This window comes from Thunnus albacares, chromosome 11 (genome assembly GCF_914725855.1).
Source record: "Thunnus albacares chromosome 11, fThuAlb1.1, whole genome shotgun sequence".
Taxonomy (NCBI): domain Eukaryota; kingdom Metazoa; phylum Chordata; class Actinopteri; order Scombriformes; family Scombridae; genus Thunnus; species Thunnus albacares.
In genome coordinates, this window is record NC_058116.1 from 17440116 (window position 1) to 17466930 (window position 26815).

The 26815-nt window shown below is 38.4% G+C and overlaps 3 protein-coding genes across 9 annotated transcripts in view; all 3 read right to left on the bottom strand.

Annotated features, from left to right (window-relative positions):
* fmnl2a (formin-like 2a) overlaps positions 1 to 11996 on the bottom strand; it is a 55902-nt gene extending 43906 nt beyond the window's left edge. For 2 of the 7 annotated variants that reach the window (XM_044364891.1, XM_044364890.1), the window contains exon 1: positions 10886 to 11996. In XM_044364891.1, coding sequence (XP_044220826.1) covers positions 10886 to 10999 — 114 coding nt within the window. In that variant the 5' untranslated portion in view covers positions 11000 to 11996. The remainder of the gene's footprint in view (positions 1 to 10885) is intronic. The other 5 variants (XM_044364889.1, XM_044364892.1, XM_044364895.1 and 2 more) reach the window with 5 other exon arrangements.
* Positions 11997 to 15826: 3830 nt separating this feature from the next.
* LOC122991721 (small ubiquitin-related modifier 3-like) lies at positions 15827 to 20270 on the bottom strand. The gene is made up of 4 exons (XM_044364956.1): positions 20138 to 20270; positions 19444 to 19572; positions 19215 to 19286; positions 15827 to 17110 (listed from the first exon to the last, which is right to left on the bottom strand). Exons 1-4 carry the CDS (start codon positions 20156 to 20158, stop codon positions 17045 to 17047), a joined length of 288 nt encoding a protein of 95 aa, XP_044220891.1. The 5' UTR covers positions 20159 to 20270; the 3' UTR covers positions 15827 to 17044.
* Positions 20271 to 21625: 1355 nt separating this feature from the next.
* LOC122991720 (pituitary tumor-transforming gene 1 protein-interacting protein-like) lies at positions 21626 to 26320 on the bottom strand. The gene is made up of 7 exons (XM_044364955.1): positions 26128 to 26320; positions 25016 to 25071; positions 24795 to 24903; positions 24011 to 24113; positions 23542 to 23607; positions 22778 to 22824; positions 21626 to 22316 (listed from the first exon to the last, which is right to left on the bottom strand). The coding sequence occupies exons 1-7, from the start codon at positions 26225 to 26227 to the stop codon at positions 22273 to 22275; spliced, it is 525 nt and encodes a 174-aa protein (XP_044220890.1). The 5' UTR covers positions 26228 to 26320; the 3' UTR covers positions 21626 to 22272.
* Between the last annotated feature and the right edge of the window lie 495 nt (positions 26321 to 26815).

Sequence of the window (26815 nt, forward strand, 5' to 3'; positions counted from 1 at the left end):
TATGTATATATGTATATATAGTGCAGTGTTTACGTTGTGGGTAAAATCATTTTGGCTTGATACAGAATGGCTTTCAAGCTGGACGTTATCCAAATACCAGAAACATTATGGAGATGGTTTGGAGCAGCAGGAAGCTGTCCAAATAAAACAAGTGATACATGAACACAGAGGAGCTCTGGCCAGGCCAGATGTTGGGTTGCGAAAGTGTGTAGACTGAGGTGGAGTCCACGTTCCTGTTCCAGCATACAAATAATACGAATCACAAAAGTTGTTTGTCTAAAACATAAACAACAGCTCGAGGGAGTTTAAATGCAGTGGGTTATAGAATGAAATCATTGGTTTACTTGAAATGTGTTATATAATGTTTGAAGAAAACACCTACAGAAAAAAAAAAAGTTTCATTACTTCAGTAGGCGGCAGTGGGATGAACTCAGTCACAAATAGGATGCTTGAATCTTTGAGCTCACCAAAAAGGAGGCTGACTAATTTAATACTGCTGCTAAGTATAATCCTGTAGAGCTTTTAATCCTTGTCTTCTATTAACATCCCAGCATATGCAACCACACGCTCACAGGCAAAGTTTGTATGCAGCATCTTATATTTGTAAGTTGTGACAAAAACATTTATTCATTTTGGATATTTACTATATCGATCTTTGTTTGCATCTCTTTAAGTTTTATGTCTGTGTGAAGGTTTTTTTCCCCCCCCAACGTTACGGGAAAGTTTTCACGTGGCACAACATTATGTCACAATGGATTGTTTCTGTGGTGCAATACATGTCCTCCTCCTACTTAGAAGCCACAATCCAACTAATGTCCCCTTAAAACAACATAAAACAAGCAAAAGTTTTGTCTTAGAACAATACAATAGTAAAGTAAGTAGAAAAAAATAGGAAAAATTCAATATAACATCTCATAAGGGTGCAAAATAAAACTTTAAAGGGTTATTTAAAGACTGCTTTTAAAGTATTTTCTGGTTATTTTCTAACTTCACATAGCAGACATCACAATAAAAAAATATTATCCGTGGCAACATGAGATAATTACAGATTCTGAACCATTTAAGTGGAAAAGATTTTTTTTAAAACGTGGTCTGGCCTCTTGTCGCACATAAATGTCAACACAAAAACTGAAAGCTTAGTGCTTTCTGTTTGTTTTCGCTGATATGGAAAATTATCCAGCAAGCCCTGCTGGTGTTTGGAGATATCAAATTACTACACTCCACCATTTCATGTAGTAACAGTAATCAGCTTTAACACCTAAGGTAGAGCAGAGGTGTTCACTACATGACCAAAACCTTAAAACACCAAATCTTCCAACTTCCAATGATTTACATCAGCAAAGTGATTCTTTATTTCCAACTCTGATCCAGAGCGACAAGCTTGGTCTCTTCTTTGATTTATCTGTGCCTCTGAAATAGTTTTGGCAGCCCTGCTAACATCTCTGACAGAGCTGTGGGATCAACTCCATTTAAAGATAAATGCATGATTAAAAAACCCAGACATAGCAACCTCACCGCAGTGATTTCCCTGATATTCAAAAACACTAGAGAAATAAAAACAAAGAGCAACACAACCACTCCCTCTGATGAGGTGAACTGCAGGTGCCCGCCATCGTAATGTGCATCTGTATCAATCAATCTTGAAAACTTGAACGGTAGTTTGATCATCTGCAAACACATATTAACCTGAATGTGATTGACTAACTTTGAAAACAATATCACACTCTGGAATTTGAAAACAAGCTGGTAAAGTTCTCAATCAACAAAAAGTAAAATTACAGATGGGTACAATGTGATGCAAAGTGATGATTTTAATTTTTTTTTTGCATTTTTACTCCCAAAGTTGAAGAGTTTTACTGACTGGACTTATTCTCTTCCTAATTCTGTTATAAGCCTATCCAGACTTCCTGTATTGTGAGTGATGAGTCAGTCTACTCTCGGATTTGGATGGGAAATAATCTGCTCACCTATGGCTTTGAACCTGTGTTCCTGGCATAATAAATCCTGTTTTCTGCTATATTTTGTAGGAAAACAATTTAAGAATGTGCTTTTATCAAACTCAAAATGGCAGTTGAATAGACAGACACTCTAAATAAAAAAAAACTGCAATGATTTGTCGAGTAATCAATTTGTCAATTGGCAGAAAATTAATCGGCAACTCTCAATCTAATAATAGTTTTAGTTTTTTTTAAGCAAAAAGCAAAAAGTTTTTTTTTTTATCTCTCATTTTTCTTGTTTGCCTCCTTTTATTCCTCCTGTTAATGTTCTCAATTATTTATTATTATTTATTTATCTATCTATGTGTATGTGTGTGTATATATATATATTATTTTTATTTTTTATTTTTTTATTTTTGTTTATTTTTTTGTGAAGCACTTTGAGCTGCATTTTGTATGAAAGGTGCTATACAAATAAAGTTTATTATTATTATTATTATTATTATTAAAAATGTCAAAACTTTGCTGGTTTAAACTTCTTGAATGTGATGATTTAATGTTTTTCTTTTGTCATATATGACAGTAAAGGGCTTATCTTTGAGTTTTGGACTGTTGGTCGAACAAAACAAGACATTTAAATATGTAAACTTGGACTCTGGGAAATTTTAACTGGCATTTTCACCATTTTACAGAAAAAATATTAATAATATTGAGCAATAATGAAAATAGTTGCAGTCCTACTCATTTGATTTTTGAATTTTACTGGAATTACTAATCTAAACACTAAACCATGAGTCTTTGGTTTCATGTGGGGGGTCCAGGACGAGAGGTACATCTTCTGTTCAGTAAAGCCTGAAACAACAGACAGCTGCATTGTCTGGAGATGTGATGGGGCTTATATCAAACCCTGGCAAAAAGCACTGCAGTACATTCAAAACGCAACAGGACCTCCCATTCTGCTCTGCAGATGTTAATTCTGGCAAGTCGCTGCCAGACAAAACCTGCCTTTTTGACTTTGGCTGTTTCAAAAACCAGCATATGTCAAGAAAAAAAACATTCAGGGAATAAAAGCTTTAAAAGAAGTGAGGGTACCTTTAAATAAACAGCTGAGCCGTTTCAATCAAAATATTAGACTACAAGTTACAGCTTATGCTACGACTCTGTCTGCACATTTCCTACATTTAGAGGCAAAACACAGTGTGGATATTGTACAAGGCTGCAAAAAGTCCAAACATGGACAACATGTACTAACAACTCCAAAATGTCAGCTGATAGACCACGAGTCCCCACCCTAACACAAGCTTCACAAATCCACATTATTCAGTTCCAAAAGGCTACATCAACAGATGAAACCATGAGGATTCTGCCTGATATCAAACTATACACATACCCCAAACAGCTCAAGGCTCCGAAAAGAGAGTGACGACAACATCAATGTCACACGATACAGCTGACCCTGAAGCCATAACACACCACCGATTTGTCAGAATGACACCGACATGTGAAGGATTTTCTAGATTTTGTTTCTGATCAAGCGCAGCAACACCACGAGCATCAGCAATTCATAACAGAAACATCCACCCACTCTTGTGCAGCACTGTGGCCAAGCCGTTTCGCTTTATAGTGCAGCTGCCACCTTGGAGCCCGGACAGATCCTGACCATAGTGCACTTCACCACAGAGCTGTGACTCTCCTGCTCTTTTGTGTGAACCTCGGGTCGGTCCTGCTGGACAACACAGGCAACTGGCTGTGACCAGCATAAAAGAACCAGAACGGGCTTTTTCCAAACTGTCATTTTCCACCTGCTCCTTACTCAGGAAGACCTACAGCAAATATACTGAAATACAGGGATGCATCCAGAACTAAAGGCTAACTCCTCCGACTAACATCAAGTTTCTCTTTCTTTCAAAACTGTTTATTTCTTACTTATAGCTGCCATTCAGTGCATTTCAGTTGTGTCAAGAAAAAAGCTCCCCTGCTCTTGCTAATAAAGCCACTCCAAAGACTCATCTTATTAATCCAGCACTCAAACAAGGGTCAGGGACTGTTATTATCAGATGATCATAGTGAAAACCCTCTAAAAGGTTTAGTTTACCTTCTTCAGTATCATTTTACTTGGTCAGTACTGGACACAGCCAGTAGAAAACAAACCACCCCCAAACGAACTGCACTGAGAGCAACAATACTGGTTTCACCTGCGCTGTAGCCATTTCCACATAATCAGCTGACCCTCCACCAGTCAGGTGAGATGCCTCCAGGCTCTGCTTCGAGGCTCTGCAAAGGCCAGCGCAATGGCTGCTGGATCTCATCGCTCCCCCAGGCATTTCATGCTCAGCTCTGTTACTGCTAATTGGTGGGTGAGCATCCCGGGGCTCAAACACACACATGCCCATATACAAGCATGTACACACACATATGAGTATGTGGGTTGGCCTCTCGCAGCCTGCCGGGTCTGGGTCTAATGCCAGGCTCAGTCTTGGGCTCTCCACAGAATAAAAGAGCAGCTCTGTTCGCCCGGGCCTGCTGCACGGGATTCAGCCACTGGTCACCCTCTGCTCCTCAGACAATACCCATTGTTCTGCTTTTTAATGAAGAAGAGTCGACATGGAAAAGTTAGGAGGGCTAGCTTAGTCATTTCCTGGGTCCCTTGTAGGAATGTCAGAGATGGATGGGTCACTGTTTGCGCACAAGGGTTAAAAATTGGCTAACACGGGGAAAAAAGTGGATGACAACAATCTGACTCATACTTGTATGAGTGTATATATACAGATATTGAATTACAAAATAATCATTTTTTAAAAAGGTGCATCTTTTCTACAACAATACAATGTTTGAAACAATGACAAAGCAAATGTTTAAAAGCAGCATTAATCTGTATTTTTGGTTGCTTGTCATGTAAAGCTATTACAGCTAATGCGTTAGCAAACAATTGCCTGTTTCTATTTACACACCTTCCAGACAGAGTTTCTCAAGTTCAGTATTTACTCTCCTTTTAGCTCTATTTTGGTCTTTGAAAATGCTCCACTATATGTTCGCCTTTCACTTTTGTTTGTCAGCCGTTCGGTTCTGAGCAGGTAGCGTTTAGCAGGTTTATAAGAGCGTTCTTGATTCAAAAAGCTGCTTTCTGAGCAAAAACAGTATAATTGCCATCCGCAAAACTAAAACAACGAGCTGAAAGATGCTAAAAAAGCTCCATCAAGCTGAGAGGAACTGCAGAGCAGGGTGATAATTTACAGCGGATTTGTCACTGTGAATGATCCCTTGCTTATTATACATAGTAATTTAACCCATTATTCATATCAAAATATTGATTAGTGCAGCTTTAAATACACTTTCAGCCTTAATTCTGTTCACTTCAGTAGAGCTGAAAAACCTCTAGAACAGGTTTCAGGTTGTGCGGTAAAAAAGGCACAGCCAGCTCAGACCTGTCGGTGTGACAAATTAGACTTCGGCCGAACATGAAGGCTACTCATGTGATTAATCTAGGGAGTAGATTTCAGATGCAGCGCCTCACAGCACAAATAACAGCAGCTCGTGGTGCTTCGGCAGCCTTTAAACAAAGCAGCTTAGATGTAATCTGGGCAGACTACTGAGAAGTGCAGCTACAACAACAGCTAAGCCTATAGTCCCCATATGGCATTTAAACAAATAATGGCTGTAAACTTCTCTGATGTTGTGATATCCAGCCGACCCTGAGAGCGAAGTGGATGGTAAACTGAATGTGGGTACGATTTAATTTGATGTCAACTCTGTGGTTAGCTGAGGCAGAGGAGCAGACACGAGTCCTGAGCTACATTCCTGTTACACACAGTCATTTTCCTGTGGTTCGGCATGAAGCATATAGACCAGCTCATACTGCACATGTGACTCACAAAGATTGATTGCAGTCATTTCACATGCTTTCAGCCAGTATGCACTTATAGACCGAGAGACCAAAATGCCACTGTGAAGCTTTGCTCATACCCTCTAATGGTTGGCTAAACGACAATGTTGGATTGATTAGACAATAACTGCGGGGTAAATTGATCTAACAAGATGTTGATATGATCAGCCATAAAGTATCCTCACTGTGTTGTGCTGTGCAGAGTAAACATCAAGAAGGCTGCCCTAGTACCGCCTCATCATCATGTGCGAGCCATCTTCTTCTTCTTGAGGACTTATGTCACAGATACTATGGCAACCACAAGAGACATGCAGGCTTGTAAACATGTTTCCAAGAGTAACTACAGAGACATTTTACCCTTGATGCAGTGTGGGGAAACCTAAGCCTTAAATAACACCAGTAACATTCACAAGACATACTAAAGTAAAGAGCAGGCCTTAAACTGAAATGCTCATTGAAAAACTTGTCAACAGTATAATAAATACCTGTAAATCTACCTCCCTTCAGGACTTTAAACAACGAGCATTTGGGTTTAAATTACACCTCACTTCACGGCCAAGGTCACATGTGAATAAGCCTCTCTTATCATGGCAGAGGCCTTGCATTACAATTAGCCTATTTCCAAGATCAGCCCGTGGCTCCGGGGATTCATGAGACAGAGGCTTCAATGGGCGCTTTTCATTTAGAAGAAACTGCCGACTCAGCTGGCAGTAAACCCTGAGTTTTTCATGGAATCATACACAGCGAGATCACCGTATGTGATCAGTAAACGCTGATACTGAGCTTAGATATCAGATTTATTTTGATATGCATACTATATGTCGACTGATAATATAGTTTGTTGTTATTTTTGTACTTTAAATACTAACTTTAGACCGTTGACATGAAATACAATCCCTGCTTAAAGACGATCCAAGAAACAAGGAAATGTCAAAGTGAAGTAATAAAATTATTTCCTGGTGGGGACCTGAGGTAACCGACACCAGAGTATAATTTAATATATAATGTGTTCATAGAAACCGTAATGAACACAGACACAATAAATTCAGATAGCGCAACAAAGCCAAATTCTTCATGTTTACTGGGACAGATGAACTCACAGGTTGATGGAAACTGTTTTTGGGATTTAATGGCTTCAACAAACAGGCTGCTATTATGACTGTGAGATTAGAGCTGCAACGATTAGTCGATTAGTCGACTGTCAGAAAATGAATGATCAAAATTTGCTGGTTTCAGCCTTTCAGATAAGATGATTTGATGCTCTTCTTTGTCATACATGATAGTAAACTGAATATCTTTGGGTTTTGGTAAATTATAACAGGCATTTTTTACTGTTTACTAACATTTTACAGAGAAAACAATTATTCATTTAATCAAGAAATAATCTGCAGATCAATCAATAATGAAAATAATCAATAGTTGCAGACACAACCAGTATTTATGTCTGGATATCCACAATCAATACTTTAGAGTGTGGATCAAAATCTATTGATTAGCAAACTGCCAAGTATCCAAAGATGGCATGGAATGCTTGATCAGGTCTTCTTGTTTATTTATTCTTTGATCAGATATTTCTGTTCCTGGTTTAAGTGAAAGAATCAATCAGACATTGGAAAATTTGGAAAAACAGGGGGGAAAAAGGGATTTTAAAACAAAAACATGCTTACATTCCTGAAAAGTATTGTTTTGGCGCCAAGCACTGAAAGTTTTCAGATAAAACTCAGCAAACCAGTAAAAATGTAAATGAAGGCTGAAATTCTTACTGAAGGAATTCGCCTTATTTTACATTTGCTCTGCTTTCACAGCACACAGCATGGATCCAAATTCAAACACTGCATGTCCTCTTGATAAGAGGTTCCAGGGTTTAGAGAGGCGAGTGCTTGAATGTGGCCCCACACAGCACAAGCCTTTAATCCAGTAACGGTTCCCTAATGTGATCCAGGGCTTGCTGTTGATCAAACCTATTAGGAGTGGCAAGTAAACAGTCCTGCTGCTACTCTTTCACCAAAAATATTGAGGAGAAGGACAGTGTTGTCTAGATTATACGGAATTGTAAAACAAAAATTGGTTGTATTTTACATAATTGATTCACCAGCCAAACAGATTGAATCAAAGCACTGAGGGTGTAAAGCTTCTCATTCACAATATGATATCAAAAATGATTGATGAGTAGGTGAAAGGACAGTTGATCAGGAGCCAAGTGCACTTAGATTAATCATGATCACGTTAGGATGCTAAGAAGTATGACAAGGTGTCCTCCTAATCATCTGCTGTTCAAACTAAAGTGAGGTCATCAGCGCGACACAGGCCCTGTTCACACCTGGCATTAAAATGATCCACATTGACACATTGAAATCTTATCATTCAGACCACATTCGGAGGTGGTCTTGGCTGCATATGGTCACATTCTTTTAACAGTATGTACACAAATGTGTCCTGGGACACACTGAAAGACCGCCTACTCAACTGCCATCCTCTGCATGAGCAGAGGTACATACTCATACGTGTGCTAACAGTGTCATATTAAAGTGCAAAACAAGAAGAAGAAGTAGCCACAACAACAGACAAAATGGATTCTTGTGGATGGAGTACACACAAAACACGCTGTCTGATTTCCATTTGGGCTGAAGAGTTTTGATTTTGCCTGTGTGCCAAGGTCTTTGCAAACTTGTTCTTTCCTGTTTTAAAGGACCAGTGTGTAAGATTTAGAGGCATCTAGTGGAACGGACTTGGCAGAAATGGAATATAACATTCATAAGTATGTTTTAATTAGTGTATAATCCCATGAAAATAAGAACTGAGCCCTTTATATCTACATAGGGAGCGGGTCCTCTTCCACGGAGGCCACCATGTTGCACCACCATGTTTCTACAGTAGCCCAGAACACACAAACTGCCTCTCGCCAGTTAAAAACAACACATTTGGTCTTTGCAAACAGAAGCAATGTACGTGTTTATTTGCATATAGATTGGGGAAGTGAGATCCGATCACAAGTGGTCACTCGAGCTGCACATAGAGACACATTCTAATGCCAGGTGTGAACTGACGTACTTGTGATCGGATCACCCGAGATGCATGTTAATGCCAGGTGCGAACAGGGCCACGGAGCCAATCACTCAGCCAATCAATGGAGCTAACTGCTATCAGGCACGGCTGAGAGACGTTAGGGTTTAACTGGCAGTAAATAACGCTAAATGCTGTGATTATGGTACTAAATTCTTCTAATGCTGGAGGGCTTCCATCCAAGAGCTGGCAGCGGGGAGGAGGAAGGGAGGGAGTGGGGGAGTTCCTAACATGCTATGAGAATAGGCTTTCCTGACAGCCAGCCCATGAAATCCTCTCCTGTTCCTTGACTACGGCAGGTAGATTTTATTTCTGGGAAGCATAATGAGAATTAGTTCTGTAAACCAGCAACTTTTTGAATCCTGATCATTCTCTGATCCTTGACATTTACCACTCAAAAGTGTTTATAAAACCAGCTGTAAGGGGGGGTAACCCTTGACGCTCAGAGATAGGTGACTCTAAAATCAGACCTGATTAAGAAGACCCAAATCCCTCAGCGGGTGTGACGTCAAACCTCATCTAACCCAAAGTCTGCTGCCTCCAGCCGCTGACTCAGATTCATCTGTGACAAGCAGCAATTACACCACGACACAACTGTGACACACAATGATTTGACTTCCACCTACACTTGATCCGCTTTTTGTAATGGGCTTACAGGCTAAAAGATCTGTGCCACCAACCTGAAAACGTATAAAAAAAAAGGATAGATCTGTGCAACAGAAGAAAAAAAAAGTTATAAAAAGATAGAAAATTGAACTTCATCCTCATCTCCAAGACAAGTTTACAATCATAAAGAAGCTACTATCTGAAGCCAGATTCCTTTTGCTGAGGAGCTAATGTTTATGAGAGCAGTAAGCCAGGCGACAATCACGTTTGACCCACATTTTTCCAGCTCTCAAATTTCACCCCAAACTGCCGAACCTCACTGTTTCACTGTTCTTCTATTCAGGCCTTTATTCGCTGACTGGGGAGCAACGGAAACTCTTAAACGGTGATTCTATATTCACAATAACAGCCATAATAATGTTTTACAGCACAAGAGAACACGTTGAATAAGCTTGTAACGCTGGCAATGGCAGTTTGAACACTTAACTCATAATTTATGTATATTTGTGCATATTTTTGTGCCAGTTCCCTTCCGTTTTGTGTCTCTATATTATTCATAAAAGTATAACTTCAAGCATCGAATCCTGTCTTTTTTTCCGCACTGTTGATCCGAGCCAAAAATCTTGAGGACCTCTCTAAAACACCTGGCAAGTCTAACGTTCATTTTACAGGTAGCATAATTGTCGACAGCCGTTGCATGTTGACACTTTATGATGTGACAGATGTTTCAAAAGGACCTGGCATGCCGGGCACTTATACAGCTTCAAGGAGTGAGCCAGAGCCTACACTCATAAAAGCTGGGAAAAAAAAGAAAAAAGGACAGCCATAAAACTAATAATTTGCTGTGTTATGACTGCAGGTGTCTCATGTGATAACATTTGGAAATTTAGAAGCATTGAGGCTGCTAAATGAGAAGACTACTGGATAAACATTTAGTATCCTGAATTTAGGGACCAAAATGGGATGTTTGATGTGTTTTACCATGATAGTTAAAAAAAAAAAGTTCAAATGCTGGCTGATATTTTTAGATACTTCAAAGGCAAACTTGTTGAGTTGTAAAAGACTGACTTGCTGTTGAGTTCAATATGCTCACATAACTGCTCCAACTTTGATCAGGATTAAAAAGATTGTGAGAAAATGTCTCCCAAACTCTGAAGTGTGTACTCTTCCAGGGCAACAGATGCAGATCTCTCCCTCTGTCACAAGTAAACAAGCCTATTTTTTTTTGTCGGAATATCCCTTTTTTTTCTCCCTGAGAAACAAAGGACCAGGCGTGTTGGACAAACAGGGGTCCAACCTACACACAGCTGTCCCCGTCCCAGGACCCTGGAGCATGGAGGGAACAAAGAGCAAGCAGATGCAAACGTTTTTTTTTGTTTTTATTGTGACTGCTTACCAAGACGATGGCAAATCTTTCCTCTAGTTCACCTGGTTCCGGCATGGGGAGTTTCAGAGGCATGTTGTGTCCTCTGAAATCAGTGTGCTGGTCCATGCTCCCTGCGTTCCCCATGTTTCCTCCGCTGCGCTTTCACACCAACAAGTACAACTCTTCCCCCCCCACCACCACCGCCACCACTACCACCACTACCACCCTCCACCTCCTTCCCTCCCTCGTCCACTTCAGGAAAATCTCCGCACGGCGACAAAATGAAAAATATCCGCACGTTGTTGGAGGGTTTTTGGGTTTTTTTTTTGTTGCTCCGTACAGGTTTCTTCCAGGTGCTGGGTCACTTCTTCAACATGAAGCACATGTGAGGGACCGAGGAGCAGCAGCAGCAGCAGCACCAGAGCTCCTGATGAGGCATTTTCACGGCAGAATGAGGAGACCTGGGGGGGAAAAAAACTTGTCTCGATCCACACGGACCTTCCTTCGTTGTTATCCGTATCTTGCACAATTTCGGCTCCACTCCCAGTCGGTAGTAATGACGATGAGCATGATTCACGCTTTGCAATCCCCCCCCCTCTCTCGTGTGTTAGTAGTGAGTGATCGGAGCTGGCTTTACTAATCCCACTGCTGCTGACCGGATAGTTAAGGAGGAGGGGGTCCGCACACACTCACACACACACTTACACACACACACACACACATGCACCGCGGCTGCACACACTCTCATCCCTCCCTACAATGAGTCCTTTCAGGGGCAAGCCTCCCACTTCTTGGGGCGTAGCTCCCAAAGCCGTAGCCAAGGAGATGATATTTTCTGTGTTGCATTGTGGTACTTTGAGTCCATTGTGAAAACTTGTGTCCCTTGCGACCCCCCTCAGGGGCCCCTGAGTAGAGGACCCCCGCAGGCAGCTGAGGATTGATTAAAGGAGCTCTGTAAAGTCAACACACTTAAACCTTTTGGACATTTTAGAAACTTGATCTTAAACCTTAAATCTACATTTTCATTATTTTTAACTTGTTTATCAAATGATCTGCCCTAATTGGAAAGTTTTAAGGCTTTTTATTAGCTTATTGTGGTATTATCCTTTTCTCTGTTAGTATGTCTTTGCTGTTTTTCCTCTTCTTGACTTTTGTAATTGACTTGATGTCGGGTTGCCCTCAATGATCTCTTGAGTATAAATAAAGGTTGAATGAATGAAAAGTGAATCCATTATTTCCTCTTAGTATGTTTTTCCTGTTTATGTACACATAGGCTTTGGTTAAAGTGTTTGTTCAAGAGGCCATTTACATAGTGATTTATCCATTCAGTGCTACTGGATGTTTAAAAAAACAATATTCTGTTCAGAAACTGAGTTTCATATCATGACTCAATAACTTAGCTTATCCTTCTCCACACTGGAATAGAGCTGAAACAACTAATCCATTAATCCATTAGTGGACTGACTGAAAATTAATTGGAAACTATTTGGATAACAGTTTTCATTTCGTTTTTTCTAATAAAACTGCCAAACATTCGTTGTTTCCACTTTCTTTATTGTGAAGATTTGCTGCTTTTCTTTGTCATACGTGGTATTAAACTTCATATCTTTGGGTTTTAGACTATTGGAAGCTATTTGAAGGCATCACCTTTTTTTCACTATTTTGTGACTTTCAATAAACTAAACAATTAATCAGTTAATCAACAAACTAATAAGCAGATTGATCTGTAATAAAAATACTCGTTCGTTGCGACCCTTCAGTGGGAAATGTAAGGTTTGTGTCAGTCATCATTAGAAAAACATTCAATAATAAACCAGAAATAGCATCTGAAGTGAACCAGCAGCTCCAGTCAACAAATCATAACTTGATTAACTGAGCTCACTTATTATTGCATCGTTAAAACATCTCCATCCAGGCAGAATTGATTCTTTGCCTTACAGACACTCATCTGTAGATGTTTTGACTTGTCATAATAGGTAAAGCACAAGTGTAAAAGATGGTTTTGCTCCATTTAAGTGTCCCAGTATGTCCAAGCTGTGATACAGCATGCACAATAGATAGATAGATAAATACTTTATTTAGTCCAAAGGGAAATGTGATTAAATGTGATGTGTCCAAATGTTTGCTGTGAAAGAGTTACAAGTACATAACTGTGTCACTTGTGTCTGTAACATTCAGACACAAGGAAAACATTCACACATGAGCCTCTATCACATGCTTGAGGTTAACCAGACTGACCATCATATTAACAATATTCTCCTAATTAGCCTGTAAGTCAGCACACCAGCTTCCTCAGTCAATACATCACAACTGGACTTCAACATAATTAACTTAGCTCCCTGTTTAATATATTACTATATTTTACTATATTTCCTATGACGAGTCAATATATCCGCTGTGAACAGGGCCTATTGTGATTAGTTTCACTTTTTCAGCCTCTTTCTTTTGTCTCATGTAGCAGTATAATATAATATAGCATATCTCTTCAGACAAAGATACTTGGTGACAAAACCTTTAGCAAAGACATCTTTGGTCCTGACCAGAACTGAGTGAGAGCAGTCCCTTTAAAACTACCCAAAATCCCTGCACACTCAACGGTGGTTTCACTACCTTTGTTCACTTTTATTTTAAGTCAAAAGTGTGTTTTGATTTTTGTTCCCTCAGTTGGATTTTTGAGCTTCACACATGATTTATGTGCAGAAGAAGGAAAGTTTCACCTTAAATCTCAGTTTAAAATGCACACATACAAGCGTGATTTGTGACCTCACAACAAGTTTGGAGCCAGTGGTGGTCCAGTGTGCAACTTAATCAAGTGTGATTTGAGAACTCAAAGCATTCAGTGAACATTTCAACAGGGGCGAAGAAGTGAATGTTTTATGTCTGAAAACATGTCCGGAGGGGGAGCCTTTAAAAAGTGAACAATTACAACAATTTTACGATAACACGGTTCCTAACATGTTTTTCTCCCCTCAAGATCTTCAACATGCGTCGGGATGAAATCTGATCTGCTGACAGGGTGGGGACACACAAGAGGGTGACATCAGCATGCAGCACTCTGGAGATGATCCAGAGGTTCTCCAGATGCACAGTGGTTTTATTCAGGCTGCTGGTCTGATTCAATAGGGGAGTATGTCACATCTGAGGTTAGCTGGCTGGACACATTGAGGATGCAAAACACAGCTGACTGACCTCATACGATCATTGCGTGTTCCAAGTTAAGTTGATTTGCTCTGCCTGAGGACCCCTCCCCCGTATTGTGAACTACATGCTTATCCACTTATTGGATTTTATTTACTTAGACGATGCTGTTCATTCTGCTGCACTTCTGTATTGTTTTATTTGACCTTTTAATGCCTTTTTGCCCTTTTTTGTGCATTTTTTTAGTGATTGTTTCAGTGATTATTATATTTCTTTATTTTTACAGTTGTCCATTGATATATGTAAATAAGGACCAGAGTTTAGCCCAACAAATACAAATACATAGCAGCAGTATTTTAATTTTGTTTTATACAATATTTAAGCTATAATGAGGACAGATGCAGAGCACACTTAATATTATATGGAGTCTTTAAAATGTTGTTCAACTATTATTGATTTAAGAAAGTGTATAAAGATTAAAAATAAACATGAACTTAATGAGTAATGTACGTTTAATGTGTATCTTCTGGTAAAAGTTTAGTCTTGGATGTACATTAAAGTGAAAATAATCCTCCCCATTTTATTTCAAATACATGTTGGTAACAGTGTAGCTGGACTCAATAATCCATCTATTATCTTGTCACAATAATAAAACAAATGGTCCTTACTGTACGTGTTCAGCGGAGCAGCATGTGACATAAGCTAGACAATGAGTGAGCTTTAAAACAATAACACAAAGTGTCTCTGCTGCCTCACAAGTGTCCTGACACTGATGGTGACACAGTACAGCCAGAATGAAAAAAGGGATTTGAATTCATTGATGGGAATCTTGTTTATTAGTGTTAATGTGAGCGTTGGGTTATATATTAAATGTTTTCTCAGTGGCTTCATTAGTATATTTGTAGCCTTTTTGGCAGAGTGGCACCCTGAAGACAAAATAAAACAAACTTTCCCTCAAAATGGTGATTTTCTCAGTTCAACTGGTGCAATTCAACAGCTCTGCTTTCAGGATGCTGCATCTCACCAACCATTATATATATTCCAGTATCAATAAAAGGAGGAGTGAATGTATGGGTGGAGGGGGCACCTTGCAGCTGCATCTCCAAGAGGTCTACGGAAGTATGTGAGACTTCAGATATCTCCACGAGGAAATATAAAATGCAAAGGAGATGCCAAAAATAAAGGCAGCACAATCAGCCCGCTGTGCGAGGAGCCTCACAGGGAGTTCATTTGGCTGCTCAGTTCAGTAACATCTGTGAAATGAAGTTCTCTCAAGTAAGAGGAGGCTCGTGAAGTTATGGCCTTCACAAGCCTCGACTGGAGCAACAAATGTGTCTTTGTGTTTGAATTTAAGGGCTGCAGTAATTCATCTGAGCGCAGACATGCAGATATCAGAGAACAGTGATCTATTGAATGTTCAGAACAATGGTGCCCTCTAATGTGTGAAGACTGTACTGCCTTCTCTGGATCAGGCTGCTTTATTGTAAACATAAAACTTTCTCCAATATTTCAGGCTCAATTCCACTGATTTTTTGAATTGAGACTAACAGATAAACATGAGTATGGGATTGGACAAACTAAGGGCTTCACACTGGTAAACAAGTCTTATATTTTGTGCAAAAATTGGTGGCCAGAATATTTATTTACACTTCTGGTGAAATTAGATAATAATGACCATTTCAATAGTCGGCAGCCCTCCCTTTAGCCAAGGTCTTTTATTGCCTGCATGTTCCCAAGATTTGAATATTTCATGTGAAGTTGTAGCAGCTGAAATATCCATTTTATAGTAGGTCCAAACAAATACTGTAAAACTCTACATATAATTCAAGAGGCTGAGTATCAAACTATATTTATTGTATACAGTATAGGGACACCAAATAATGTACAAATCAAAAAGTTGTGGAATACCTGACAATGTCACCCTCCAAATCTAACACATGTCAACTTTTAAAAATGAAGGTGGACATTCTTGTAAAACAAGACTGCTACCAATACACAAGAGTCAAAACAAACCGAGCATGTGTTGAGAATGTTTGGATAGATTTTGGACAAATGTATTCAAATTGGCAATTCAGAATCGATTGAATATTGATACACTGACTGAAATATAACTTTAGATGAGACAAACTGTTTCTGGACTGATAAAAAGGTGATGTTTATATTTTAAAAAGGTTGGAAACTATTGAATCGACATGCTAAGAGAACGGTTCTCCTGTAGTGTGATGACAAAGACCACTGTTGTACAGCAGCCTTTTACATCTACATTTTATATATTAACCAAACCATTTTATTAAAAGAACACTGTTCATTTAGCATTTTTGGTCCAGCAACATTACTGTACTTTATTTACCATTCAGTTAAATCTGCATTGAGGGCAACAGTACTGAGGTAAACAAGCATTTTTCTTAGCAAATGCTCAAGGTAAAATGGGCATGGATACATCAAATTATTTTGAATATTCCTAAAAAAAAAACAAAAAAAAAAACACAACTACTAAAAAAGTGTTACATGAGAAATAAATCTCTCCCACTTATGGACAGAATAACCGCTCCTTCCCATCCAGAAATGTTCCTCCAAAAGCAGTCCTATCACGTACATGACTTAAAATATTTGAGCCCATATCCTGAATTTAAATGCTTATAACAATCTGGAAAACATAAAAATAAAATAAAAAATAAAAAGAATTTTGGCATGTAGTTCAGCTTATTGTTAGAGACATGCAGGAGGACATCAAAAGAACATTGAGTTTTTCCATTTCAAGCCATATCTAGTTTGAGAAGTGTCCCTGCCTTGGACGATTTCTATTTATGTGAATATAACTGTTTGTTTGTTTGTTTGTTTATTTTTTTAAATGACCCTGCATCTCAATGCTAAGATTTGGCCCCCAATGAAAAAACGCTCCTGTCTTTTTATGTTGTGAAAAGCCTGACGTTGAGACAAGCAGAATGGGGGGAAAAAAAAAAAGAAATAAGTAAAAACAGCAATAAACAATTACAACATGAAAAAAAAAATGGTGTGGATGCTCTTCTGAGAGTTAAGTCCACATTCCACTTAAGAATAGGCTCCTCCCGTCTGTTGTTGAAATACGTCAATAGTGTCTTCATCCTCCATCTCCAGCTGTAGAGGCAAACACATTCACACATCAGTCATTCAACAACACAGAGGATATTTTTTTTTCTACTGCAAATTTTCACATAATATTTATTCTCAAGTAGCTTCAATAGTTTTTGGTACCAACCAAAGTGTGTCTGTAGTGAGAGTATCAAAAACTATTTACTCAAACCTAACATTGAATGTCTGGTCAGATTTCTAATTTTTTGTTTGTATTTTGACATTTTTAGATACTGTAGCCACTGATACCATTTGTAGGTTTTGCCAGGTTGGCTTAAGCTGGCAGAAGAGGCTGAGTTGACCTTTTTTTTCGTTGGATTTTAAGAATGTGGTCAAGCTATATGGATTGCATTTACACGTGACTGAGCTCCGATCACGATGTGAGACCACCGTTGTAGAGACCACCTCCTGATGTGGTTTGGCTGATCCGCATTCTGATCTCAATGTGTTCTGGGAGTTCACTGAAGACCATTAACATGTGTTTTCCTTATCCAGTTACAACATATTTAGTGATCATTTTAAACTGTTCTTATGCCAGAGCAAACATATGGAGTATGACTGATGTGCTCTGTTTAACCTTACATACTGTTAATGTCAAATTTGACCCTTTTTTACATTTGAGAGCAGTAAAAACAGCCTGAATGCATTTTTTTTGGCCTGAAATTTTATGACTTTTCCTAAAGAGATCCAGAATATATAAAAAATGGAAACTTTTTTTTTGCATCTGATACAGATTTTTGTACATAGAGTACTCTTGGTTAAATTTGACCATATTTATTAAAAAAAAAAATCACTGTTCAAAATTGTTATTACATTCTTCACATTCAATAAAACTAATTGAAATCATGTTCCCCTGTTTCAGGTAACATGAGACCAGAATATAGTGTGATTTTGAATGTTTTTTCTCCATAAACAAATTGTGTAAAACCTAAAGAATGTGCTCTCTCTGCAAGCTCCATTTAAGATTAATCACCCAATTATTGACTGATAATGAATGAAAAATAGATTTGTGGTTCAGAAATTTGGTATAGAGACTAATTATGAGGGGATGCTGTGATCAGTATGCAAGGGTTAAATGATTCTTAGGACAACATGTGATGAGGTTCAAATTGTCTCTGGTTTCACTGTCAAAAGTCTGAAACAACCTGGACATTGCAAAGATTTAACCGTAACAGTGTTTAGGTACATACTATGACGAAACATTGTTCATTCCTGAGGGTTGTGATGATCCAAGTCAGGAAAGGATGCAGTATAAGGGTCGGGTTATACACCAAAAGAAGAAGTTTGCACAATGTTGTTTGACCTCGCCGGAAATCAAAAGTATTTGCACTTGAATGTCGAGTGTAAGGTCGACCGCCATAGAGAGGGGGAAGATACAATATTGTTTAAATATGGGGATAATGGTGCACATTTTCAGACAGGAAGGCAGTCACAGTTTTGCTCGATTGTTCACATGAAAAGTGACACAAATAGTTGAGTAAATAATGAAAAAATGAGCTTGACTCTTTGGGGGAAGGCAAAATAGTGCTGAAAGTATTCTGCAACATAAAATGAAACGAGTATGTAATGTTTTGTCTACAGCAAAGAAAACACAACAAACACAGCCTGTTAATACGCCTGACATGCTCTATTTCACTTTTACTTCAGCAGTTTAGTTGTCTGAAGCCGAGAAAATATCAGTTTGTCAATTCTCATTTCTGTAATTCCACAACCAGTACAATACCTGCATAATATGGCAATTTATCACAGGATATACATTTCATGACTATGTGGTGTGAAAATATTTTTAAATGTTTGTTATGGAAAACACTTTCCATCATTTCCCACCATGTTCATGTAATGTAGCACATCTACCCTCCATTGCACAGCTAAAGAGCAGCATAGGCACCAAACATATAGTATAAGGTAGAGAAATGATATAATTTTCTTTATCTCCAGCCCTGACTTAAACACACTTCCTAAAGAAGTCTATTTATGTGCTAAGACATGTTAATGCTTAAAAATAAAAACTTAGTATGACTCAATGATGATCCCACACAAAAATTCTCTACATGACTGGACTGGGTGGGCCTTAAGAAAAGCATGTTGGGAAATTTGAGGAGTCACCAACCTGTGCAGGTGTGTCTGTTTCATTAATTGGCTGTCCATCAAACCTAAACCTTATCTGACGGATTGACAATCCCTGTAAAAAAAGACAGAAAACACAGGTGCAACATTTCAGTGAGCTTTTTGCATCCAGTCAGAGATGTAAACAAAGCCCACAGTTAATACAGATGTTAAAATTAGCTGGAGGTGACAGAGAGTAAAAGTTAAGTTGCAGTCTTTCAGGATGAACTTACCTGTCTTTCGCAGTATGCCTTCATGAGTTTGCTGAGCGGAGTGTGTCTTTTGATTTTGAACTGTACGACCGACCCATCCTGACCGGCTACCTTGAGGTTAATGTGGTCGTTCTCCGTCTTCACGCCTTCCTGCAACAAACACAGCCGTCATCAGCAGCGACAAACCGGTAACCGAGCACACTCAAACGCTAGCCAACAGCTAACTCAACTAGCCGGCTAAATTAGCAACCTTTAAGACGAGGAGCTTCGTTTTGAAAGCAGGCTGCAGCATCCAAAACACCGCACATAACGTTATAAATGCTTATTCGGTTTTCCCGTTGGTTAGCATAGCATGCTAGCCCATGTACAAACTGGCGCAGAAAGCCACAATGGCGCAAATGAAAGGAAACGCACAAATCACTCATTTCACTTGCATTTCTCTGACACCAACACAAGCTCACATACTTTAAACAGCAGACCAGCACGAAGAAGCAGTGGCTCTTTGTATTAGATGAACAGTCCAAACGCAGCGTGTGCGCATAAAAGCCAAAAGATCCGCAAATTTGGTCAACCTTTGTTTTCTGCCCGCTCAAATGCGCCATCTGTAGCCTGAAAGCTGGTAGCTTAGCATTACGTGCTAACGTTAACTTGCGACTGGCATCACCAGAGCTAAACGGTAAACACGATGCTCCTCAGAAGAAACACAAGTACTGACCTTTGGCTTTTCTTCGGACATCCTGCGGGTTTTATTAATAACGTGGAGACAGACTGCTAACACTGCGCGGGTTATCTGTCCCGTCGGCTCTGTCGTTTGGACCGGGAGCGCGCACTGAAATTTAAAATGTAATTCGACCAAAGTGGTCACGTGCTCCATTTTCCTCGGGGCCGCGGATACGTGAGCGCGCAAGCTAATTTGCGCATCCCCGTGAGATAGGTGAAACAAAAGGGCCCCTCTGCAAAGAAACCTTTGAGAAAGAAACTAAGGAGGTAAGAACTTTTGTTTTAAGGATCCAAATAATTTACTAACTAAAATTAACCCTTGCAATGAGTCCCAGAAACCCAACAAACCAAGCAACCGGAGGCATGATGGTGAATGCATTTTTCTGAGAATATATTATCTCTGTAATAATTATGGAATCAATCAATCAATATTTCACTTTTCAAATAAAGATGGCGTCAGGATTCATATATCTTATTAATGGGATAAAATCTGCTGCAACTCTCAAATGTTGTCAAATATTTTAATTACAGCTCACAGTTAAAGGACGGGTTCACAGTTTTTCAAGTCTGTCTTAAAATAATAGTCTGGTGCCCAAATGAACATTGAAACATGTTTTTCTTGCATTAATCATTCCTCCTGTTAATACCGACCATTAGAAGATCCCTCCATAATGCACTTACAATGTAAGTGATGGGGGACACAAGCCTCCTTCTGTGCTAAAATGTATTTTAAAGTTTATCTGAAGCTAATATGGAACTTCATCCATCCAAATGAGTCAAATCAAGTAGATATCTTTCAACATTACAGTCTTTTTAGTGTCAAAGTCCCTCTTTTTGCAACACCTAGTAGATCATTTAGACTCATTTTTAATTCTGTTGCCTGCTGGAAATATAGGGGAGATGAGGGTACACTCCCTGTGGATATGTTCCAAAATCAACAGTTTTGGTTGATCATTCACAGATATGTTGTGGATTTCACAGGTTTCACTGAAGGGCCATGCCAGACTGCAATAACGGTTCTCAGGAACTGGGTGACGCCTGACGTCCCTGCTTTCACAATTAGCTGACAGAGTTAGGAAGTGTTTCTGCATTAGAAAGCTTGTAATATAAGCTGTGTGAATACGGCAGGAAAATACTTCCTCAAGCTGTTGAAATGATGAGGTGGATTTGTGCGTTTATACTTTTCTTTCAGTATTGTAGTGTTTCTTTTTTCCCTTTCCTTCCTGAAAATTCTACTTTGTTTCTGCGTTTGGGTGGAGATGGGAATTATGGGACGTTGTGAATTTGGAAATGGATTCATGCAGATGAAATTTGATCTTGTTATAATGCAAAATAAAAAAATGCAAGTCCCAAAAAACATTTCTTATTCATTTAATTTTGATGTATGGTCCATAATCTTGTGCACAAAAACATTTCACATGATAATGTAATTATGTAATTATGTAATCCAAGATCCCACAACTCTGCTCTTAAAGAAAAAGAATGTTCTGGAACAATACAGACATTTATTAACCATGTAAAAATGTGTTACATGCATGTTACAAATGAACTTTTGATATAAAAATAAATGTTGTAATATAGACATCGGTAAAATGGTGTGTTTCAAACACAGTATGAAAACAAAACAGCTGGTTATAAAAGAAGCAACACAAATACTGATCTGCTGTGGAGATGCAGAACTTTTACAGTACTGCATTTCATGCAGAATTAATTCATGTAGGAGTGTTTGCATGTCATGGTGGATAACATGTTTTGACAGGTTTGCCCTTTCATCTAGTTTCCATTACAGGTTAACTGAGTAGATTTTACTCAAGTGATTTGCATTAAAATTAATGCATGAGAAATGTAAAACTAATATCTCCACAAAAATTTATACAATTATGAAATAACATATGAGATCATGTTTGAAATATAGTGCACACTCAGTCAAAATGATTTCAGAACATCTTGGTGACATTTTTTTTTTTTTTTGAAAGCACTGAAACAATAAAATCAAATCAGATAATCACAGTTTATCACATGCTACTTGTACAGCCTATCCCAATGATAAGCTGTATCTTAATGTTACTGGCATCAATAAGATCATCAAAAGGCATTTTTTTTTAGAGGAAATCATCGCTGGGGTTCTTCTTAATTAGTGTCCATACGAGAGTATGGGTTATCCTTGGCCAGACCTAAAGAGAGCAATGGAGAACAATGTATTGTAACCATTACAGTACAGCTACAGACATTTCACTCTGAACAATCAGGAATTTTATATATGCAGATGAGTTGTGTAAACTGGTTGAATATATTTGAAATTGTGAGTTAAAGACATTAAACTTGTGTTCCAAAAACAAAAAAAACCCTGAATTCTACTTCAGGTATGTACAGTGTTGTTTCTCTCCAGCAGATGGCGCTACAGGGTTTGTTGTTGTTTGTGTTGATTTTCTGATTGTTTTCAGTTGTCTCCCTTTTTGCACATCACCTGCTCAAATATGAAGGTTATTTTTCCCCTATTAGGATTTTTACTCATTATGCTGCTGTTGTATTACTGTGCGAGCAAACTAAGCATAGACACATATTTGATATTCCATCTTTCCAAATTTACACGTATTAACCCACTCAAACCACACAAACAAGAGATGTGTCTCACCATATTTCTGCCTGATTTCATCATGCCTCAGCTGCATTTCTTTTCTCCTGTATGAGCAGAAGACAAATTGTCAGACAAACAGAGAATACTGGCCGCACTAACACCTGCAGTGTCTGTTCAGATTATCTGAATTCTCACCTAAGAATTAAAACAAACTATTGTTGTAATGTGTGGATGGTACCTGCACACCCTATTTCACATCTAAACATTTTTTCAAAGCCAAGTGATGTCAAACAGTGGACATGTGCTGATATAAACATCTTTTCAGACTTCAGTATCAACATACTTCAGACCAAATCCTTTTTGACAAGTTCAACATTTATCATAATGAATGTTTATCCTGTAACAATTATTTTCATTATCAATTAATCTGTCGATTATTTTCTCAATTAATCCATCAGTTGTTTGGTCTATAACAAGATGACGTTCTCAAATGTCTTGTTTTGTCTCAGTCATCAGTCAACAATCCAAAGATATTTAGTTTACTATCTATCTATCATTGAAATAAACCAGAAAATATTCATTTGTATTATATTATAATCATTTAAGAGGCTGGAACCAGAGTCTTATTTTTCTTTAAAAAAATCAATTTTCAAAATAGTCTGCAATTAATTTCCTGTTGATTGACTACTCGATTAATCAAATAATTGTTGCAGCTGATCAACACGCTGATGTCTTATGTTCTTTGATGGATATCGTTATAATGACAGAGGCATAAACTAGTACTATTGTTACTATCAGACTTCTACTCAACAGCCACTTACTTCACTTTTTGACGGGACTTCCTCGCACGGGTTTGTCGCTCTACCTCTGCGTCTTGTCTCTTGTTTCTGGAATATAACAATATGTATTTATTACAGTTTACATGTTTCATGTTTCATTACATGTTTTTTTCTAAAGCTTGCATTGAAACATACAGTAAACCAAGTGAGGGTTTGCTTTCTTTTCAGCCTAATACATCATGGCAAAACTAATCAGTCCGATAATCTGACCATGAATATCACCATTTCCTCTTCACACAACAGCTGTTATTTACTGGTTTTTAGACGAGGCATCTTGACGGAAAGAGAAAAGTTATTTTCAGAGCTAAACTGCGGCCACAGACTCTGGCAGGGCTTTGGAGACGGCGGTATCAGCCTTGCAGAATAACAACCTATTGTGTTGCTCATCCCTCCTCCCCTTCCATGTTGAACCCGATTTCACAACCAACACTTCATGTGACTTAATGCTTACCCAATTCTTTCACACTTGCAGCAGCAGCAGCAGCAAACAAGAATGGCGATGAAGACGATGCCGGCCAGCACGGACATGGTGATAATCAAAATCTGGAAGTTTACTGGAAATCAAAAGCAGACACACAGAGAAAAACAAGCAGTGAAAATCACCTTCTCATGTGAAAATCTTATTAAAATACACACTACTTTGGCTGCCCTCAGCAGCTACTTGGGGTGTTGGTTGGTTGTAAAATTTTAGTGAGAAGTTTATTATCATTCTTCTAAGGAGAATAAGCAACCAGTCATTAAATCATCATTCAGTCAATTAATCGATATTGGTCAACAACAAATTTCTTTATCTGAGGAAAGTGAAACACCAGAGTTGCAACTAATATGATGTTCATTATAAATTAATCTGCCAAATAGTTCTATTAATTGTTTAACCTGTAAAGTGTCAGAGAGTCAAAAATTCCCAAATTCCAAGGTGACTTCTACAAATTGCTTGTTTTGTCTGACCAACAGTCCAAAACCAAAAAATATTAAGTTTATAGACAAATAAGACAGAGAAAAGCAGTAATCAAATGATTAATTGCTTATCTAAGTGGTTGCCACATAACTTTCTGTCAATTGACTAGTCAATTAATTAATTAATTAACAGTTTCAGCTCTTTCGTACACTGAACAATATCTTCCGCTTGGAGTCTGTCCCACACACATCCCAAATATCAAACCCCAAACTCAAAAATGCTTGCAGGTTACACACATATTTATCATTAATGAGGAGTAAAGTTTGGTCAGTCTTACCCCAACACAGCCCCCATCGTGCATCGTTTAATGGACACAAACTCTTGCGGGGCAGGATGTTCCTCACCGGGTAGTCGATGCATTGTTTGGTTGGTATACACCACAAACACTGCAACAAACACAAACACAGATTATCTTATCTTTGGTATTTATGGCAACACTTCTCTAACTGAACTGAAGACATTTACAGTATTCGTCTTTCTGGATTTTAGGAGACTTACTGTCACATTCTGCAGACATTCATTACAACTGGTGTTGGACCTCAAGGCACAAGAAGCTGAAACAGAGATATCAGTTTTTAAATCAGGTTACTGCCCCTCCCTTCACTGTATAGGCTCAAACTGATACATGTACTTAGTGGTGGAGTACTGTAAGTAAAAGTACACAAGTATTACAGCAAAAAGTAAAAATACTCATTTTGCTGAAAAATGGACTCTGTAACTGCTATATTATTACATATTTCATTGCTAGATTGATAATACAATGCATCAATGTGTAAGAAGTGTTTTATTGTCATAGTTGGTCGAGGTGGAACTTGTTTATCTACTTTAGGTCCAATTAGGTAGTTTTGTCAAATGGTTCCCAGCAGGGTCAGACCCCCTCCAAAGGATCACAAATAAATCTGAAGGGTCGTGAAAAGATTAATGTGGATAAGAGAAAAGAAAAAAAATACACAAATCTATATTCATTTTTTGGCCCTTTCTCAGACATTTGGTTTTTTTTTTGTGATATATTAGATACTTTAAATTCTTTGGGCCTTAATCAGTTATTTTAAATGAAACCATCTGAGTAATTTAGAAGGAAAATCTTCATTATACATCTAACAACGGGCCCCAACATAGACACTACTTTACTACTTTTTTAAGAGGTCAAAAGCCAAAAAGTTTGAGAAGGAAACACTGATTTAATCTTTAACTATGCATTGTATGGAAAAGTTTATCACATGCTTTTTAAGTGAAATCTTAATCTGTGAAGAAGTAACTGGCTGTCTGATAAATGTACTTTAATGTCATGTGACCGTCCACCACTTCTTATAAGACAGGAAATGAAGTAATAATCATACTGGAGGTTTTATTTTCTGCCCCCAGCAACAAATCATGGACAACAACAAAGTTTACAGTCAGTTAAACTGATACTTTGCTACCAGAAGGGTAAAGTTTGCTTACCGCACAATACAACACATGTCCAATTATGAAACTAACAGGCGAGCCATGACAACAAATTGAGATTTCATGATGATTACTGAAAATCCATTTTGCTGCCGTCATGTGACAGCCTCCTGACCAAAACAAGGCACAGCAGCCAAAAAAGGAGAAAAAAAAAAAAAACTTACCCGGAGCTGGATCAGGGGTCGATGTCTGCGCCTCTGTGGTCACAGTGACACAGAAAATGATGGTAAAAACAATAACTGGAGCGCTTTTAACTGTAAACATTGTGACACGAATGGAAACACACGACTGTGGAGAGACAACAACCCAACTCTCGTGTCTGTTGTCCAACTGATGGGTGGACCTCTACTTCACGAGGGCTGACGTCACGAACTCCTGACGCTGGTGTCATCAAACAGCTGCAGAGTGAGGCCTCTTAACCGAATATAATGTTATAATTGATGCCAGAAAACACAACATAACATCCTGCAGGGAATTAGTCAGTTTGTTGGATTTTCTGAGTGTGAATAAAAACGGTCCAAAAACAAAGCTGGTTGTACTTTCTAACAAGATTAATGCTGTAACTAATGACTTTATGGGTGGTTAGTACATTATTTACTAAATACATCCATAAGAACTAGTTTTGGGTTGCCAGGTTATGAAAAATGTCTCTAACAGGTGTTTATCCTCCTCCAGCAGACCACACACTTTGTCTGTTTGTTAGGTTTCTTCTTTACCATTCTTTTTTAATTTTGGGTTTTTTTTTCCAACAAAATCTTTAGCAATTCATGCAGCCATGTCCATTAAATATTCCACATAGTTCACAATCTGCATATTGACAATTGAAAAACATATGTTCTTAGTATGGTTTAT

Coding starts and splice junctions, on each gene's coding strand:
- LOC122991721 (XM_044364956.1), bottom strand. CDS start 20,158: ATGTCCGAAGAAAAGCCAAAG. Junction 19,573..20,137: donor TGTCCGAAGAAAAGCCAAAG/GTCAGTACTTGT, acceptor TGTTTGTTGCAG/GAAGGCGTGAAGACGGAGAA. Junction 19,287..19,443: donor AGGCATACTGCGAAAGACAG/GTAAGTTCATCC, acceptor CTTTTTTTACAG/GGATTGTCAATCCGTCAGAT.
- LOC122991720 (XM_044364955.1), bottom strand. CDS start 26,227: ATGTTTACAGTTAAAAGCGCTCCAGTTATTGTTTTTACCATCATTTTC. Junction 22,825..23,541: donor AAGTCCCGTCAAAAAGTGAA/GTAAGTGGCTGT, acceptor CTGCTCATACAG/GAGAAAAGAAATGCAGCTGA. Junction 22,317..22,777: donor TGAAATCAGGCAGAAATATG/GTGAGACACATC, acceptor TGCTCTCTTTAG/GTCTGGCCAAGGATAACCCA.